The sequence below is a fragment of the Scyliorhinus torazame genome, chromosome 1 (assembly GCF_047496885.1).
Source record: "Scyliorhinus torazame isolate Kashiwa2021f chromosome 1, sScyTor2.1, whole genome shotgun sequence".
Lineage (NCBI taxonomy): Eukaryota > Metazoa > Chordata > Chondrichthyes > Carcharhiniformes > Scyliorhinidae > Scyliorhinus > Scyliorhinus torazame.
This window is the reverse complement of record NC_092707.1, coordinates 67,910,639-67,928,944: the sequence shown is the minus strand read 5'-3', so window position 1 is coordinate 67,928,944 and position 18,306 is coordinate 67,910,639. Positions and strand designations below refer to the sequence as shown.

The window sequence follows — 18,306 nt, the reverse complement described above, 5'->3', positions numbered from 1 at the left end:
CCCAGTCTCCCTCTGCCCCCCCTTCCCCCTCTCCGCCCGTCTCCCCTCCCCCCACCCCCAATCTCCCCTCTGCCCCCCCCAGTCTCCCCATCGCACCCCCCCCCCCCCAGTCTCCCCCACACCATAATAGGACCAGACGATGTAGGAACAGAAGTAGGCCAATCGACCCATCAAATCTGCTACACCATTCAATTAGATCACCGCTGATCTAATCGTCAACTCCACTTTCCACCTCACCCCAATAACCCTTGATTCTTTTACTGATTCAAAATCTGTCCACTTAGCCCTGAACATACCTAACAACCCAGCCTCTACAACCCTCTGCGGTAAAGAATTCCACAGATTCACTACCCTCAGAGAGAAAAGATTTCTACTCATCTCTATCTTAAATGGGTGAACCTCTTACTCTGAGATTATGTCCTCTGGTCCTAGACTCTTCCAGACGGGAAAACATCCGCTCAGCATCGACCCTGTCAAGCCCCCCTGAGAATCCTATATGCCTCAATAAGGTCATTTCTCATTTTTCAAACTCCATTGAGTACAGGCCCAATCTACTCTACCTCGCCTCATAAGAAAACCCTTCCATACCTAGGAACAACCTTGTGAACCTTTTCTAGACCATCTCCAACCCCAGCATATCTTTCCTTCGATATGGGAACTGAAACGGTTCACAGTATTCCAGGTGTGGTCTAACTTGTGCCTTGTATAGTTTTAGCAGGACTTCCCTACTTTAATACTCCATTCCCTTTGAAATAAATGCCAACATTCCATTTGCCCTCTCATTTGCCTGCTGAACTTGCATGCTAGCTTTTTGGGATTTATGCATGAGGACCCCCAAATCCCTCTGTGCTGCAGCTTTCTGCAGCATTTCTCCATTTAAATAATATTCAGCTCTTTTATTCTTCCTACAAAAGTGCATAACTTAACAGTTTCCTACGTTATAGGCTTACAGTGTGAGGGGCAATGTTTAGACGAGATGAGCAAGGGAAATCTTTTTCACAGAGGATAATGGTGCCTGGAACTCACTGTCGGAGGAGGTGGTGGAAATAGGTACGATATTGATGTTTGAGGGACGTCTTCACACATACACAAATAGGATGGGGATAAAGGGATACAGATCTTGGAAGTGTAGAAGGTTTTGGGTTTGACGGGCACAGGCTTGGAGGACTGAAGGGCCTGTACCTGTGCTGCACTTTACTTTGTTCTTTGATCTGAGGAGAGATCAAATAGAGGTATACAAGATGATAAAAGGTATGGATAAAGCGATGTGGAACGGATGCTTCCTCTTGTGGGGCATTCTAGAGCGAGAGGTCATTGTCTTAGGATAAGAGGTAACAAATTTAAAACAGAGTTGAGGAGAAACTACTTCTACCAAAGGTTTGTGAATTTGTGGAATTCACTATCCTACAGTGTGGTGGATGCTGGGACAGTGAGTAAATTTAAGGACGAGTTAGATAGATTTTTAATCGGTATGGGGTTGAAGGGTTATGGAGAACGGTCAGGTTAGCGGGGTTAAGGCCAGGATGAGATCAGCTATGATTGAATGGCAGAGCAGACTCAATGGGCCAAATGGTCCAATTATGCTCCTATATCTTATGAACTTATCTGCCAAGATTTTGTCCGCTCACTTAACCTGCGTATATACCTATGGAAATTATTTTTGTGTCATCCTCACCACTTGCCTTCCCACCTATCTTTGTGTCAAGTGTAAACTTGGCAATAGTATATTCACTTCCCTTGTCCAAATCATTAATATATATTGTAAATAATTGTGGCCCCAGCACTGATCCCTGTGGCATTCTGTTAGTTACAGGTTGCCAACCTGAAAATGCATCTCTTATCAGCTTTCTGTCTTCTATTAGTTAGCCAATCCTCTATCCATGCTAATGTACTAATCCTAACACCATGAACTCTTATCTTATTGAGTAGCCTTTTGTGCGGTACCTTATTGAATGTTTTTGGAAATCCAAGTACATTACATCTATTGGTTCCCCTTTATCTGTCTGTTCATTACCATCGCAAAGATTTTTGTCAGGCACGATTTCCCCTTCATGAAGCCATGCTGACTCTGCTTGATTATATGATGCAGTTCTAAGTGCTCTGCTATTACATCCTTTAAAATGGACTCAACATTTTCCCAATGACAGACGTTAAACTAACTGGCCCATAGTTACCTGTTTGTTGTCTCCCTCCCTTTCTGAATAATGGTGTTACATTATCAATTTTCCAATCCTCTGGAATTTTCTGAATTTAAGGATTCTCGGAAGAGCATCCACTAACTCTACACCTCCTTCCTTTGACCCCCAATTTCTCGGTTCCCTTCCAGAAATGGACAATGGTGCCACAATTCATCATTAAACATATCATAGCACAGAAAGCGAAATGGGGGCTGCATTTTAAAAGTGTTTGCATAGCTCAAGTACCAAAGACAAAGTGCACAACAGCTGTAGTTTTATATAGCTAGAGACACAGTCCATGTCCAAAGCTAATGAGTAGGGGGCAGTTTATTGTTCCACCACCTCACTAGCATTAAATGATTCATTAAGTGGACCCTAATCCCTTTGTTCATCTAACCTTGATTCTAGCACTTTGTCATTTAAATTATAATCTCATTGGCCATATTTACCCCACCAGTGTACAACCTCACACTCTGTTGCTTTGGAGTGGATTGGATTGGTTTATTGTCACGTGTACCGAGGTAGTGAAAAATATTGTTCTGCGTGCAGCTCAAACCGATCATTCCGTACATAAAAAGAAAATACATAATATGGCAAACATAAAATGCATAATGTAAATACATAAACACAGGCATCGGATGAAGATGTGTGACAAGATCAGATTAGTCCATCAGTCCATAAGAGGGTCGTTTAGGAGTCTGGTAACAGCGGGGAAAAGCTGTTTTTGAGTCTGTTCATGCGTGTTCTCAGACTTTTGTATCTCCTGCCCGATGGAAGAAGTTGGAAGAATGAGTAAGCCGGGTGGGAGGGGTCTTTGATTATGCTGCCCGCTTTCCCTAGGCAGCGGGAGGTGTAGATGGAGTCAATGGATGGGAGGCAGTTTTGTGTGATGGACTGGGCTGTGTTCACGACTCTCTGAAGTTTCTTCCAGTCTTGGGCCGAGCAGTTGCCATACCAGGCTGTGATGCAGCCCGAGAGGATGCTTTCTATGGTGCATCTGTAAAAGTTGGGAAGAGTTAATGTGGACATGCCGAATTTCCTTAGTTTCTTGATGAAGTATAGGCGCAGTTGTGCTTTCTTGGTCGTACCGTCGAAGTTGGTGGACCAGGACAGATTTCTGGTGATGTGCACACCTAGGAATTTGAAGCTGTCAACCATCTCCACCACGGCCCCGTTGATGCAGAGAGGGGTGTGTACAGTGCTTTGCTTCCTGAAGTGAATGACCAGCTCTTTAGTTTTATTGGCATTGAGGGAGAGATTGTTGTCGTTGCACCACTCCACTAGGTTCTCTATCTCCCTCCTGTATTCTGACTCATCATTGTTCGAGATCCGACCCAGTATGGTCGTGTCGTCAGCAAATTTGTAATTGGAGTTGGAGCCAGTAATGGCCACACTTTAAAAGTAAAGTAAGTATGAAAGTGTGAAAGATGCCAGATAAATACAAATGATTATTTTCTTATTTCACATTGCATGGTTTTATGCAAACTGAATTAATTTTCCACATGGTATGCATTCATCAAATGGGGGCCGGTTTTGCAAAGTTTGCGCACCAGCAGGAAAGGCTTCTCGCAGATTGGGGCAGCATTTTGTCCAACAGCCATGATCTCCCCCTCCTTTCAGGCCCCCTTCGCTTTATTGACAACACTCCCACCCCATCCCCTCAACCTGAGGGAGGCCCCAAGGAACCACCCTTACCACAGCCCCCCCCCCCCCCAACCTGGGGGAGGCCCCCGGGAACACCCTTTATTTGGCAAGGTACCCCGGGCCCAAACCCTGGCAGTGCCAACCTGCCATCTGGGCACCCTCGCAGTGCCAGGATGATCTGCCAGGGTGCCAGACTGACAATGTCAGGGTGTTCAGGTGCCAGGGGAGTGCCAGGGCACCACCTTACCCTTTCCACGACCACCCAATGGCCTCCAGAGGCCTGGGAGACCTCCCGCCCCCCAGGTTCCAATATGCCTAGTCCACGTTTGTGTAGACCAGCACTAAACAGTGCCCAGTTGATTCCTCGCGCCGGGTGAAACCAGCGTTAGGCTCATTTGAATATTCAGATCTGGATGTCTCCCATCGAGGGTGAGATCCATATCGCACAGGGCACAGCGAGTCGCTGACTCGCAATTGGCCCTGCGCTGAGCCCAATTTGAGGCTCTCGCGTAATCCACGAGCAGGGCGCAACGAAATCGCTGAATCGTGCCATCGATATTGGCTGTAAAACACTTTGAGACATGCTGAGGTTGTGAAAGATATCCTATAAATGCTGGTCTTCATTAAGATGACCTGAATGGATTCTGTTTCACCTTAACTGAGTGCACATCCCTGCTCAATCTATTTAAACTCTTTCTTCATTGGCTTTTACTATTGAATATCTGGGGTGAAATTCTCCATCCCGCCCCGCCACATTTCTGCCCCGACCCGCCGGCGGGATGCTCCATTACACCGGCCGGTCAATGGGGTTTCCCATTGTGGGGCAGCCCCACGCCGTCGGGAAACCCCCGGGCGCTGGCAAAACGGAGACTCCCGCCAGCGGAGAATGATGCCCCAGATCTTGGGCCTTTTAGCTAACATCAAGCCTGACGTCAGGTGTAATGCCTGCTCTTGTTAGCTTGGGTCTTGCCTGCCTTTCTTGTGGGCACCATGAACTGGATTCAATTTGAATTTGAGTTTGAATTGGTTTTTGGAACAAGCACGGAGTTGGAATAAGGGCTTGCGGCGTCCACTCTGCATATTGGCTTTGTAAGTTTAAAAATGGAATAACATTTATTTTAAACCTGAGGTTAGTTTATTTCCATTGTTGGTAATGAGTATAGAAATTTCATGCAGCAGCAAGACTTTCATTGTGGCATGAAATAGATGAAATATAAATCATAGGTAGCGAAATTTCAGACACTCATTAATACTGGTCCAAGATATCAATTACCTCTTAATGCCCTCGGTCAGAAAGTAGACATGTATTACATTCAGACTCGAGATCACATGGACATTTTCAATATACTGTTGTTAAAATGCTTCAACATTGTGTGGAGGAATTTCCAAGTTCTCGGGCTGGATTCTCCGATCCCCGACACCGAACTCGCGTTCCGCGACCAGCCGGAGAATCCCTGATGACAACCAAACTGGGGACGGCGCCGCTTTCACGACGCTCCGCCTCATGAAAAGCGGCATATTCGAGGGGTATGCCGCATGCCGTATCCACGGCCTCGGGACATTGCCTGAGGACCGCCCCACGGTGCTCCAACCCCGACCGGCCGAGTTCCAAACGGCGTGGACACACATGGTCTCACCCGTAGTGAACTCAGCGTGGCAGCTGCGGACTTGGTCCAGCGCTGCCACAGTTGGGGGAGGGCCAATCCACAGGCAGAGGGGGCTTCATTCGGGGCTGGGGGCACTGGGGGAGGGGGGGGGCATGTGAGCCGCCGAAGGGGGGGAAACTATTTTTGCAGTCCGCGGGTTGCGTCCGCCATGAAACACGGCGCGGCTGCTGCAGGTTGGCGCCATGCGGATGTGCGTCCAGACCCGGCAATGTTCCGGGCTGTATCGGCAGCTAGATCCTGGAGCTCTACGCTGCCTCTCTGCTAGCTGCCTGCCCGGAGCAGGGTACGGTGGGCGCTGTGCGCCAGTTTTCCTAGTGTAAAACACCACCGTTCTCACGGCGGCGTGGGGACTTAGTCTCCCAAACGGAGAATCCAGCCCCTCAGTCGAAGTTTGTTTGTGTCCATCACTGCCATCTGTTGGGGATCATCACAACTCCTTTCAAACCTTTCACACTCTTGGAGCTGTTAAAATGCACGCCAGAGTTTATAACAGAGCAATGTCTTGGTTTCGCTGCATTGAACGGTGATGTTATTTCCAGAAACAAAGAATTATGCGTTAAATTTTCTGTTCATCAGCTACTAAGACCAAGAGCACTCTGAAAGTGTTCCCAATTTAATACCATTACTTGTTTAATGACATTGTGTTGTGTGTAAATTAATATCGCTGTATAACTAACACATTTTCTGAGCACATTTATTGGGGTACTCAATGTTGGGTAATGTAAAGCTTTTCTGCACTAATTTAAAGTATCTCCTATTTCTTCTAGTTTTATTTCGCATGTATGACACTAATGGAGATGGAAAAATCACCTTGGAAGAATTAAGAGAGGTATCTTTTAGACTTGCAACTTAAATTGAAAGCATTTAAATGTTATGGCATTTGATGCCATATAATTTCTACCAGTTGTATGTAATTCAGGATGTCTGAAGAGATAGGCAGCTAACAGCTAAGCACAAAAGATAAGTCAATTAAGCATAAAAGCATATAAAAGGAGGAAAAAGCCATTCGGCCCTTCGAGCCTGCTCTGCCATTCAATATGACCATGGCTGATCGATCGTCAAATTCAATAGCCTGTTCCCACCTCCCCCCGTATACTCTGATCCCTTTCACCCCAAGTGATAAATCAAACTCCTTCTTGAAAACAGTGTTTTGGCCTCAACTACTTTCTGTGGTAGCAAATTCCACAAGCTCGCCAATTTTCTCTGTGAAGATATTTCTCCTCATCTCTGTCCTAAATGCCTACCCATATCCTCAGACTGTGATCCATAGTTCTGAACTCCTCCATCATCGGGAACATCCTTCCTGTATTTACCTTTAGCGTTTTGTTGGTTTATATGAGAACACCCCTCAATCTTCTGAACTCCAGAGAATAATCCTAACAGACTCGATCTCTCCTCATTGATCAGTCCTGCCATCACAGGAATCAGTCAGGTGAAACTTCACTGCACTCTCCCGAGAGCAAGAACATCCTTCCTCAGATAAGGAGACCAAAACTGCACACAGGGGTGTGGTCTCACCAAGGCCCTGTATAACTGCAGCAAGACATCCTTGCTCCTATACTCGAATCCTATCGCTATGAAAGCCAACATACCATTTGCCTTCTTTACCGCCTGCTGCACCTGCGTGCTTACCTTCAGCAACTTGTGTACAGGGACACCCAAGTTTCACTGCACATTCCTCTCTCTCAATCTTTTGCCATTCAGATAATAATCTGCTGTTCTGTTTTTCTACCAAAGTGGATAACCCCACATTTACCCACATTATACTGCATCTCTGCATCCTCCTCACAAATCACCCTCCCACCCAACTTTGTGTCATCTGTAAATTCAGAGACATTACATTTAGTTCCCGCATCTAAATCATTAATATATATTGTGAATAGCTGGGGTCCCAGGACCGATCCCCATTGTACCCCATTCGTCACTGCCTGCAATTTGGAAAAAGACCCACTAATTCCTACTCTTTGTTTCCTGTCTGCCAATCAGTCTTCAGTCTATCTCAATACACTATCCCATGCGCTTTAATTTTACGCACTAATCTCTTATGTGGGACTTTGTTAAACGCCTTCTGGAAGTCCAAACATACCACATCCACTGGCTCCCCCTCATAAACTCTACTAGTTACATCCTCGAAGAATTCCAGTAGATTTGTCAAGCATGATTCCATTTTGTGAATTCATGTTGGCTCTGTCAGATTCTGGCATTGTTTTCCAAGTGCTCTGCTATTAAATCTGGATTCTAGAAATTTACCACTACTGATGTCAGGCTGACTGGTCTATAATTCCCTGTTTTCTTTCTACCTCCCTTTTTAAATAGTGGGATTACATTATCTACCCTCCCACCTGCAGGAACTGTTCCAGAATCTATAGACTCTTGGAAGATGACCACTAATGCATTCAATATTTCTAGGGCCGCTTCCTTAAGTACTCTGGGATGTAAATGATCTGTCCCTGGGGATTATCGGCCTTCAATCCCATTAATTTCCCCAACACTATCTCCTTACTAATACTGGTTTCTTTCAATTCCTCACTCTCACTAAACTCTGTTCCCCAACAGTTCTGTTCTGTTATTTGTGTCCCAAAGCATGTATTTAGCTGCTCAGCCATTTCTATGTTTTCCATTATAAATTCCCCTGCTTCTGACTGTAAGGGACCTACATTTGTCTTCACCAATCTTTCTCTCTTCACATATCTATAGAAAAGTTTACACTCTGTTTTTATGTTCCTCGCAAGCTTATTCTCATCCTCTATTTTCCCTTTCTCATTCAATCCCTTGATTCTCCTTTGTTAAATTCTAAACTGTTCCCAATCATCAGGTCTGTTGACTTTTTGGCCAATTTGTATGCTTCTTCCTTGGATCTAATACTATCTCTAATTTCCCTCATAAACATGGTTTAGACACCTTTCCGTTTTACTTTTGCGCCAGACAGGAATGACCAGTTGTTGCAGTTCACCCATGCACTCTTTGAATGTTTGTCATTGCCTATCTACCATTATCCCTTTAAGTAACGTTTCCTAATAGATCAAAGCCAACTTGTGCCTTATACCATCGTAGTTTACTTTATGAAGATTCAGGACCCTAGTTTCAGAATCAATTGCATCACTCTCCATCTTTATGAAGAATTCTATCATAGTATGGCCGCTCATCCCCAAGGGGCCTCGCACAACTAGATTGTTAATTATTCCTTTCTCATTACACAATACCCTAGGATGGCCTATTCTCTAGTTGCCAAAGAGAAAATGCTGGAAAATCTCAGCAGTTCTGGCAGCATCTGTAGGGAGAGAAAAGAGCTAACGTTTCGAGTCCAGATGGCCCTTTGTCAAAGCTAACAGACAGAGAAAGTGGGAAATATTTATACTGGAGTGAGAATGAAAGATGAGTCATGGCCACAGAAACCCAGGGAAACCGGATGCTAATAGCCACAGAAACCATGGGCAGCGAGTGCTAATGGCAGCCCCCAGAGAGAACAACAGGTGTGAAAGGTCAAACAGCAGAGAAACTAACATCAGAGGGTAAACTGTGACAGATGTAGATGTGGGGGGAGGGATGGAAAGGGGAGAAAGGGTAAGGAAAGGTGGAAAAGATGGGGAGGGTGTTAAATATATACAAAGAAAGATACGAAAGAAATGGTAAAAGACATATTTTTATGCATGGCTGAACTGATTCTGTCTCCCAACAACTTCTCCTTTAACGCATCCTATTTTCTCCAAATCAAAGGTGTAGCAATGGGTACCAGCATGGGTCCTAGCTACGCTTGCCTTTTTATGGGGTATGTGGAACATTCCTTGTTCCAGGCCTACCCGGGTCTCCTCCCATAACTCCTTTACCGATACATTGATGACTATTTTGGAGCCGCTTCATGCTCTCGCCCGGACCTGGAAAAATTCATCACCTTTGCTTCCAGTTTCCACCCCTCCATCACTTTCACCTGGTCCATCGCAGACACTTCTCTCCCCTTCCTTGGTCTATCGGTCTCCATTTCCGGCAATCGACTATCTACTAATATCCACTACAAGCCCACTCACTCCCACAGCTATCTGGACTACGGCTCTTCGCACCCTACACCCTGTAAGGACTCCATCCCTTTCTCTCAGCTCCTTCGCCTCCGTTGCATTTGTTCCGATGATGCCATTTTCCAAAATGGTGCTTCGAAAATGTGTTCCTTCTTCCTCAACTGTGATTTCTCGCCTACAGTTGTTGACAGGGCCCTCAACAGTGTGCGGTCCATCTCCCGCGCCACTACCCTCGCCCCCTCCCCTCCCTCCCAGAACAAGGATAGAGTCCCCCTCGTTCTCACATTTCACCCCATCAGCCTCTGTATGCAAAACATAATCCTCCGCTATTTTCACCAACTCCAGCGGATGCCACCACCAAACACATCTTCCCTTCACTCCCTCTGTCAGTATTCCGCAGAGACCCTTCCCTCCAAGACAATCTAGTCCACTCCTCCACCATACCCAGTACCTCTCCCATCACCCATGGCACCTTCCCATGCAATTGCAGAAGGTGTAACACCTGCCCCTTTACCTCATCCATGCTTAACATCCCAGGCCCAAAACACTCATTCCAGGTTAAGCAGCGTTTCACTTGCATCTCTTCCAATTTGGTCTACTGCATTCTCTGCTCCCAATGTGGTATCCTCTATATCAGAGAGACCAAACGCTTTGCTGAGCACCTTCGGTCTGTGCGCATTCAGGACCCTGACCTTTCCGTTGCTTGCCATTTTAACACAAGACCCTGCTCCCATGCCCACATGTCTGTCATTGGCGTGCTACAATGTTCCAGGGAAGCTCAACGCAAACTGGAGGAACAACATCTCATATTCCGGTTAGGCATGCTACAGCCATCCGGTCTCAACATCGAATTCAACAACTTCAGATGATTATCTCTACCCCACCTCGACCCATTTGTTTTCATCCCATTTCATTTTAACTGTTTTTTTACCATTTCTTTCTCTTTTGTCTTTCTTTATATATATTCACCCCCTCCATCTTATCCACCTTTCGTTACCCTTTTTCCTCTTTGCTTCCCCCTTCCCCTCCCCCCCACATCTACATCTGTCACAGTTTACCCTTCGATATTAGTTTCTCTGCAGTTTGGCCTTTCACACCTTTAGTTCTCTCTGGGGACTGCCATTAGCCCTCTTTCCCCTTGCTTTCTGTGGCTACTGGCACCCTGTTTCTCATTGTTTCAGTGGCTATGACTCGTTTTTAATTCTCACTCCACAGTATAAATATTTCCCACTTTCTCTGTCTTTAGCTTTGACAAAGGGTCATCTGGACTCAAAACGTTAGCTCTTTTCTCTCCCTACAGATGCTGCCAGAACTGCTGAGATTTTCCAGCATTTTTTTTTTTTGTTGAATATGCATGGATGTTCAGTTCCCATTTCTGGTCACCCTGCAGCCACGTCTCAATAATTCCGAACAAATCATATCCACTTACACCTATTTGCACAATGTATTCAACGACCTCATTGAAAATGCACCGCACGTTAAGGCACAAAGCTTGAAAGCTCGTCTTTAACATTATTTGTCCTGTCCCCACTATTTTGCGCTGAGGCCCCGTTTGATTCTGGCCCTTTATTAAGGCACTCATAGGTTATTATCTGTAAACTGCAAAGACCTGAATTGTAACATATTTATATGACACATATTGCGAGGTTATACACTGACAGAAGATACCAATTATTTTATGTCAAGTGATTGCTCTCTCTCTCTCAGAATAATTAAATATGAAGAAGAATTGAAATCAGTCATAGGAATTTAACATTTTCAAGAAAGGTTTCCTCATCACCGAATGCGCTAAATAATTGAATGCAGCATGCTGTAGTAAATAAATTATAAAGTTCAGTAAGATCAGATAACATCGAAACAAAGAGCAGGCAGGACCAATCCGAAAGGATAGCAACAAAGCATTTTGAGGCTAAAAGACTGAGGGATAACAGCAAGATAAACAGGCTAGTGGGAATAGTGACAGCAGCAAGAAGGGCTTTAGAGAAATTGGAGAGAGCAAAATGGACAGGGTCGAATAGACGGGGGCAATACAAGAGAGAAAAACCAGAAGGGAGAGATGAGAATGTTTAAGTGAATTAGGCTGGAAGGGAAAATTAGAATATCCAAGTACCTAGTATGCGTGCTCCAATGATGGGAATGATAGGAACAACATGGAAGGAAATAGGGTGCTGACGAGGAGGACAAGCTAAGAGACTATGCAAAAGGAAGAAAGGCAAGAACCAACAGAAACTACAGAGTTGTGAACACAGCCCAGTCCATCACACTAACCCACCTCCCATCCGTTGACTCTGTCTGTATCTTCCTCTGCCTTGGGAAAGCGGGCAGCATAATCAAGACCTCTTCCCACCCAGGTTCTTTTCTCTTCTAACCTCTTCCATTGTGCAGAAGATACAAAAGTCTGAGAACACACACTAACATTATTTAACATTATTTGTCCTGTCCCCACTATTTTGCGCTGAGGCCCCGTTTGATTCTGGCCCTTTATTAAGGCACTCATAGGTTATTATCTGTAAACTGCAAAGACCTGAATTGTAACATATTTATATGACACATATTATGAGGTTATACACTGACAGAAGATTCAAAAACCGCTTCTTCCCCACTGTTACCAGACTCCTGAATGACCCTCTTATGGACTGAACTGATCTCTCCATGCATCTGCTCTACTGAGTAGTACCACACGCCGTATGCTTCACCCAATGTAATGTATTTACATTGTGTATTTATTGTATGTCCTATGTTTTTTTCATGTATGGAACGATCTGTCTGTACTGTGCACAGAACAATAATTTTCACTGTACCTAGGTACACGTGACAATAAAACTAAATCAAATCAAATCAAATCAGGACGTGTTGGGAAGAAGTGAGGTGATAAGCAGAGTTAAAAGCTATAAGCTAGGATAGTCACAATAAGCAAAAGGTGTTTATGAACAGAAAGTAAGAATGACAACAAGAGTCTTGTTCAGAAGACTTCCAACCAGAAAGACAAGATGGATGGCAGAGAGGAAACAATGAGCAATGTTAGTGCAGCCAGTGATGGAGACAGAATATTCAGAGGTGTTGGAAATAAAAAACAAACAACCCCACAAACAAATCACAAAACCGAACTCCTGCAAATCAGTTTTGGAATACCACTTATCTTCGTGCTTCATGCTGTGTACCTTCAGCCCCTATATCACAATTGGCTGTAAAACTATTACACTCACCATTTCGGCTTGTAAATATATCGCTGTTCCTTTACTGTCACTGGGCCAAAATCCCGGAACTTCCTCCCTAACAGCACTGTGGTTGTACCTACACCACATGGACTGCAGCGGTTCAAGAAGGCAGCTCGCCACCACCTTCTGAAGGGCAACTAGGGACGGGCAATAAATGCTGGCCTTGCCAGCGATGAATCACATCCTAAGAAGAAATAACAAAAGTATTGTCATGACATTGCTTCTGGCTTCGTGGTCACAATCACTAAGAAAGCTCAAGTACCCTCTATAAATAGAATACATATCTGGAGTGTATAGGTTGATGAACCAATGACGGAGGCTGCAATATTCTAATTAGAAATTGCCTGTTGTATTTCCCTACATCACAACAGTATCTATACTTCAAAAATATTTGACTGGCTCTAAAGCACTTTGGATTTTCCAAGTACATGAAACCCTGCATAAATGTATAATGTATCTCAACATTGTCCATTGTCTTATTGGAAATTAAAATAATCCTTTTACCGAGTCACAGAAATGTTACGGCGTAGTAGGAAGCCATTTAGCTGCTATAGAAACAAATGCAATCAGAATTAGTAAATTAAAGGCAGCAAATCTGACTTTGGGTTCAAGCATATCTTGGAAGTTATGTTCCCATGATTTGGAAAAACTCAATAAATGTACTGCTTTCTAGCACATGGTTAGGTTTTCATTATTCTCTGTAATACAATTTTCAATCTGTATTGTCTACTTTTTATTCAGATTATAGATGATCTGTTATCCAAGACGTCAAACACAGAAAAGACTTCCTCGTCAATTGCGGATGCTGCAATGATGGAGGCTGCAAACACCTGCGGCGGACAAATGGTGTGTGGCATTTTAGATTCAAATTAATCCAGTTACGTTCTTTTAATGTTTGATTCATTCTCCATCCAAACCACTCTTCACAATTAGATCACACACACAGGCAAATGTGACCCTTTTTTGTGACGTGCTTGTGAGGCTGTTACAATAGTTAGCAGTCAGGACAGAACTGGGTCATCAACCTATACACTCCAGAAATGTATTCTATTTATGGAGGGTACTTGGGCTTTCTGAGTGAAGAATACATATATACACACTGAACTATTCTACATGCTGAGAGATAACTTGAATTTAGTGCTTAAAATGCAAAAACTCTTTGAAAATAATCGTGAAAGATTTGTGAAATGTATAACTGATAACACTACATGCTTAATAACAGCTGACAATGGGGTGTCAACAGAAGGAATTTTTAGATTGATGTGCAACAGCAGAATTATATTTTCTCTGATAGTGCGTTTTCTATCCTGATACTAAAGAAGTGTTGAATGTTTTAATGCAGAAGGTCTGTACACAATTCAAACAACGAGGGCTCCCACACTCAGAATTGCATGGCTTCAAATAGTTGGAGATCTGCCCCTCTGAAGGCAAAATTCCCTATTGGTAAAGAGGATAACATTTATTTTATTTTACTGCCTATGGTGGTAAAAGCTTTCTATGTTTGATGTTTGTGGGGGTTTTTATATGGCGAGACTCACTGACTATAATATTTCACGTCCACATTCATTAGCCTGCAAATCCGTCTCTCTTAAAATGAATAGATTGATTGATTGATTAATTGATATTTATTGTCACATGTACCAAAGTAAAGTGAAAAGTATTTTTCTGTGGCCAAAGGAGAGTACACAGTACGTACATAATAATCAACAGAATACATTGACAGTGGTGCATCAACAAATAGTGATTGGTTACAGTATGAAACAAGGGCCAAACAAGAGCAGCATAGGGTGTCATGAATAGTGTTCTTACAGGGAACAGATCAGTCCTAGGGACAATCATTGAGGAGTCTAGTAGCTGTGGGGAAGAAGTTGTTGCTATGTCTGGATCTGCGGGTCTTCAGATTTCTGTACCTTCTGCCTGATGGAAGGGTCTGGAAGAGGGCAAAGCCTGGGTGTGAGGGGTCTCTGATAATGCTGTCTGTCTCCCTGAAGCAACGGGAGGTGTAGACAGAATCAGTGGGAGGATGGCAAGCTTGCATGATGCGTTGGGCTGAGTTCACCACACTCTGCAGCTTCTTGTGATCTTGGGCCGAGCAGTTGCCATACCAAGCTGTAATGCAGCCGGATAGAATGCTCTCTATGGCACATCTGTAGAAGTTTGTGAAAGTCATGCTGAATTTCTTTAGATTCCGTAGGAAGTAAAGATGTTGTTGGGCTTTCTTGACTGTTGCATCAACGTGAGTGGACCAGGACAGACTATTGGTGATGGTGACCCCCCAGGAACTTAAAGCTATCGACCATCTTCACTTCAGAGCCATTGATGTAGACGGGGATGTGTGTCGTACTACGCTTCCTGAAGTAGATGATCAGTTCCTTGGTCTTTCCAATATTTAGAGAGAGGTTGTTTTTGGTACATCATGCAACCAAGTGATTTATCTACCTCCTGTAGTCTGATTCATCGTTGTTTGAGACACAGCCCACAGTCGTATCATCCACAAACTTATAGATTGAATTGGAGTTGAATCTTGCTGCACAGTCGTGTGTATAGGGAGTACAGTAGAGGGCTGAACACACATTCCTGCGGGGCCCCGGTGCTGAGGACTATTGTGGAGGATGTGCTGTTGCCTATCCTGACAGATTGCGGTCTGTTGGTGAGGAAGTCGAGGATCCAGTTGCACAGGGAGGGGTCAAGTCCAAGGTTGCAGAGTTTGGTTATTAGTCTTGTCGGGATAATGGTGTTGAAGGCGGAGCAGCAGTCTGACGTAGGTGTCCTTGTTGTCGAGATGTTAGAGTGTTAATTGTAGGGCCAGAGAGATAGCATCAGCTGTGGATCGGTTGCTGCGGTAGGCCCTCTGACGCTGCAATGGATCGAGACCATCTGGGAGGCTGGCGTTGATCCGTCCCATGACTAGCCACTCAAAGCATTTCATAACAAATATCAGAGCCACCGGTCGGTAGTCATTGAGGCACACTAGCTTGTTCTTCTTTGGTACTGGTATTATGGTGGTCTTCTTGAAGCAGGTCTTCTCAGAGTGGAGGAGTGAAGTGTTGAAGATATCTGCGAATACACTCGCCAGCTGGTCTGCGCAGGCTCTGAGCGCTCACCCAGGGACGCCCGTCGCTTTCCGCGGGTTTACTTTCAAGAAGGCAGCTCTTACCTCCGAGGCTGTAATAGTAAGTATGGGTATGCCCAGGGCTGTTGGGGCGGGTGGCACTGATGTATTGGCTGACTCTTCGAAGCGGGCATAGAACTTGTTCCGTTCATTGGGGAGGGATGCTCCAGCCCCAGACATTCTGCCTGGCCTTGCTTTGCAGCCTGTGATCTCATGTAAGCCCTGCCATAGACGAATAGGTGTTATTTGCAGGCTGGCCAACATAAAAATAGAAAATACCACCCATTATTTTTCAGGCATTTTTGTTACCAGGCGTTTTGTGGGTCTATCTTGCACTTAGGTTAAGGATTCCTCCTTTGCATTTCTCTGTCTCTATGTGGGAGAGTGCTTGCTGTGTGCTAAGAGGTAGCACCAGAACACACATGCTCGCACAATGTGTGTTGCTGTGCATTAGGGGTTCAGTCGCCTCCACCTACACTGATTTTGAAAATAATTGTCATTTAACAAAATATAAATGTATGGCTGACGGCAAGTAGTTTGTAATGAATCATTGCACGTAGAGATGCTGCAGAGACAGGATCGCCTGGCTTATTATTTTTGCATAGCCTTGGCATTCATTTTAACATAACGGTTGCAGCTAATTCTTCTTCTGTGGCTGTGTTCATTCAGTGTACGATGTTGCACTCTTCATGCCTCTCCAATGAGGGATTTCGGCTGCATACTGATGTGCTGACAAGTTTCTTCTCTCAGAGGGTTGTCAGCCTTTGGACCTCACTTCTTCAAAGGGCAGTGGAAGCAGAGTCTTTGAATATTTTTAAGGCAGAGCTAAATAGATTCTTGATTGACAAGGGGGTGAAAGGATTTTGGGGATAGTGGTGAGAATATGGAGGTGAGGTTACAATCAGATCGGCCGTGGTCTACTGAATGCAGGAGCAGGCTCGAGGGGCCAAGTGGCCTACTCCTGCTCCTAGTTCATATGTTTGTATGTGTTGGCAAGGCATGTTGTTGGTAACGGCTGACCCCGCGGGAATCCTTTCTGCTCTTACCAGCCACCATTGATCTATTGGAAGAATTAACTGATTGATTATCGACCTACTTGGCCACACCTTGAATGTTCTGGTGATACTCAATATGTGATATATATTTAACACAATGGGCGGGATTCTCCGACCCCCCGCCGGGTCGGAGAGTTGCCGGGGGGCGGCGTGAATCCCACCCCACCGCTCCGGCACCGGCTGCCGAATTCTTCGGCGCCGATTTTCGGGCGGGGGCGGGGATCACGCCATGCCGGTCGGGGGCCGTTGGCAGAGGCACCCCCCGGAAATTCTCCAGGTCCAGATGGGCCAAGCGGCCGCCCGTTTTCGGCCTGTCCCACCGGCATGAAATGGCCATTGTCCATCCCGGCGGGACCTAGCTTGGAGGGCGTCTAGCGGAGCCCTCGGGGGGGTGGGGGGGAGATCCGGCCCCGGGGAGGGCCCCCACAGTGGCCTGGCCCGCGATCGGGGCCCACCGATCTGCGGGCGGGCCTGTGCCGTGGGAGCACTCTTTCCCTCCGCGTCAGCCTCTGTAGGGCTCCGCCATGGCCCGCGTGGAGAAGAAACCCCCTGCGCATGCGCAGGAAACACGCTGGCGGTTCTGCGCATGCGCCAACTCACGTCGGCCCACAGCGGCCCTTCCGCGCCGGTTGGCGCAGCGCCAACCCCGCCGCCGGCCTAGCCCCCGGATGTGCGGAGGATTCCACAACTTCAGGGTGGCCCAACGCCGGAGTGGTTTGCGCCGCTCTTGGCGCCAGCGTCGGCTGTCCCGCCAATTGCGGGAGAATCCCGGCCAATAGCTGTGATCTTTAAAGGCACAATGCAGTAGTCTACAAGGCTTCACTGTATAATTTTAAATATTTAGTCTTTGAGGAAGACTGAAGTAATCATTCACGTAAAATCTCCTTTCAACCAATTTTTAATCCAGCCAGCCCATTTAAATCCTCCTTAAACTAATAATAATAAAAATCTTTATTGTCACAAGTCGGCTTACATTAACACTGCAATGAAGTTACTGTAAAAATCCCCAAGTCGCCACATTCCGATGCCTGTTCGGGTACACAGAGGGAGAATTCAGAATGTCGAATTCACCTAACAAGCTCGTCTTTCGGGATTTGTGGGAGGAAACCGGAGCACCCGGAGGAAACCCACGCAGACATGGGGAGAACGTGCAGACTCTGCAGAGACAGTGACCCAAGCCAGGAATCGAACCTGGGACCCTGGCACTGTGAAGCAACAGTGCTAACTACTGTGCTACAGTGCTACAAAATAACTCAAAAACCATGAGCCACATTCACAGTTTTGCAAAGGCTACTTCACCCCAATTATCTTTACAATCGCCTCCGGTTTCATACCCTTGTACACACCTTTTTACATTCTTACGCAAGCTTATTTCCAGTTTACCACTCCCTTTAAAGAACTGGTTGCTGCTCCTTCAGCC

The 18,306-nt window shown here is 45.5% G+C and overlaps 1 protein-coding gene and 1 long non-coding RNA gene across 7 annotated transcripts in view; one reads left to right on the top strand and one right to left on the bottom strand.

Annotated features, from left to right (window-relative positions):
• The window catches only part of tesca (tescalcin a), a 46,220-nt gene that overhangs the window by 10,476 nt on the left and 17,438 nt on the right, over positions 1-18,306 (top strand). For 4 of the 6 annotated variants that reach the window (XR_011940179.1, XM_072496337.1, XM_072496328.1 and 1 more), the window contains exons 5-6: positions 6,256-6,317; positions 13,461-13,565. Coding sequence is in view for 5 of the 6 variants with exons in the window: in XM_072496337.1 (XP_072352438.1) it covers positions 6,256-6,317; positions 13,461-13,565 (167 nt within the window). In the remaining variant the exon portion in view is untranslated. The remainder of the gene's footprint in view (positions 1-6,255; positions 6,318-13,460; positions 13,566-18,306) is intronic. The other 2 variants (XM_072496366.1, XM_072496357.1) reach the window with 1 other exon arrangement.
• Positions 2,585-18,306, bottom strand: part of LOC140408744 (uncharacterized) — a 30,047-nt gene continuing 14,325 nt past the window's right edge. The window contains exons 2-3 of the long non-coding RNA XR_011940187.1: positions 12,708-12,903; positions 2,585-3,570 (exon numbers count right to left, since the gene is read on the bottom strand). This is a non-coding gene — a long non-coding RNA (uncharacterized lncRNA). The remainder of the gene's footprint in view (positions 3,571-12,707; positions 12,904-18,306) is intronic.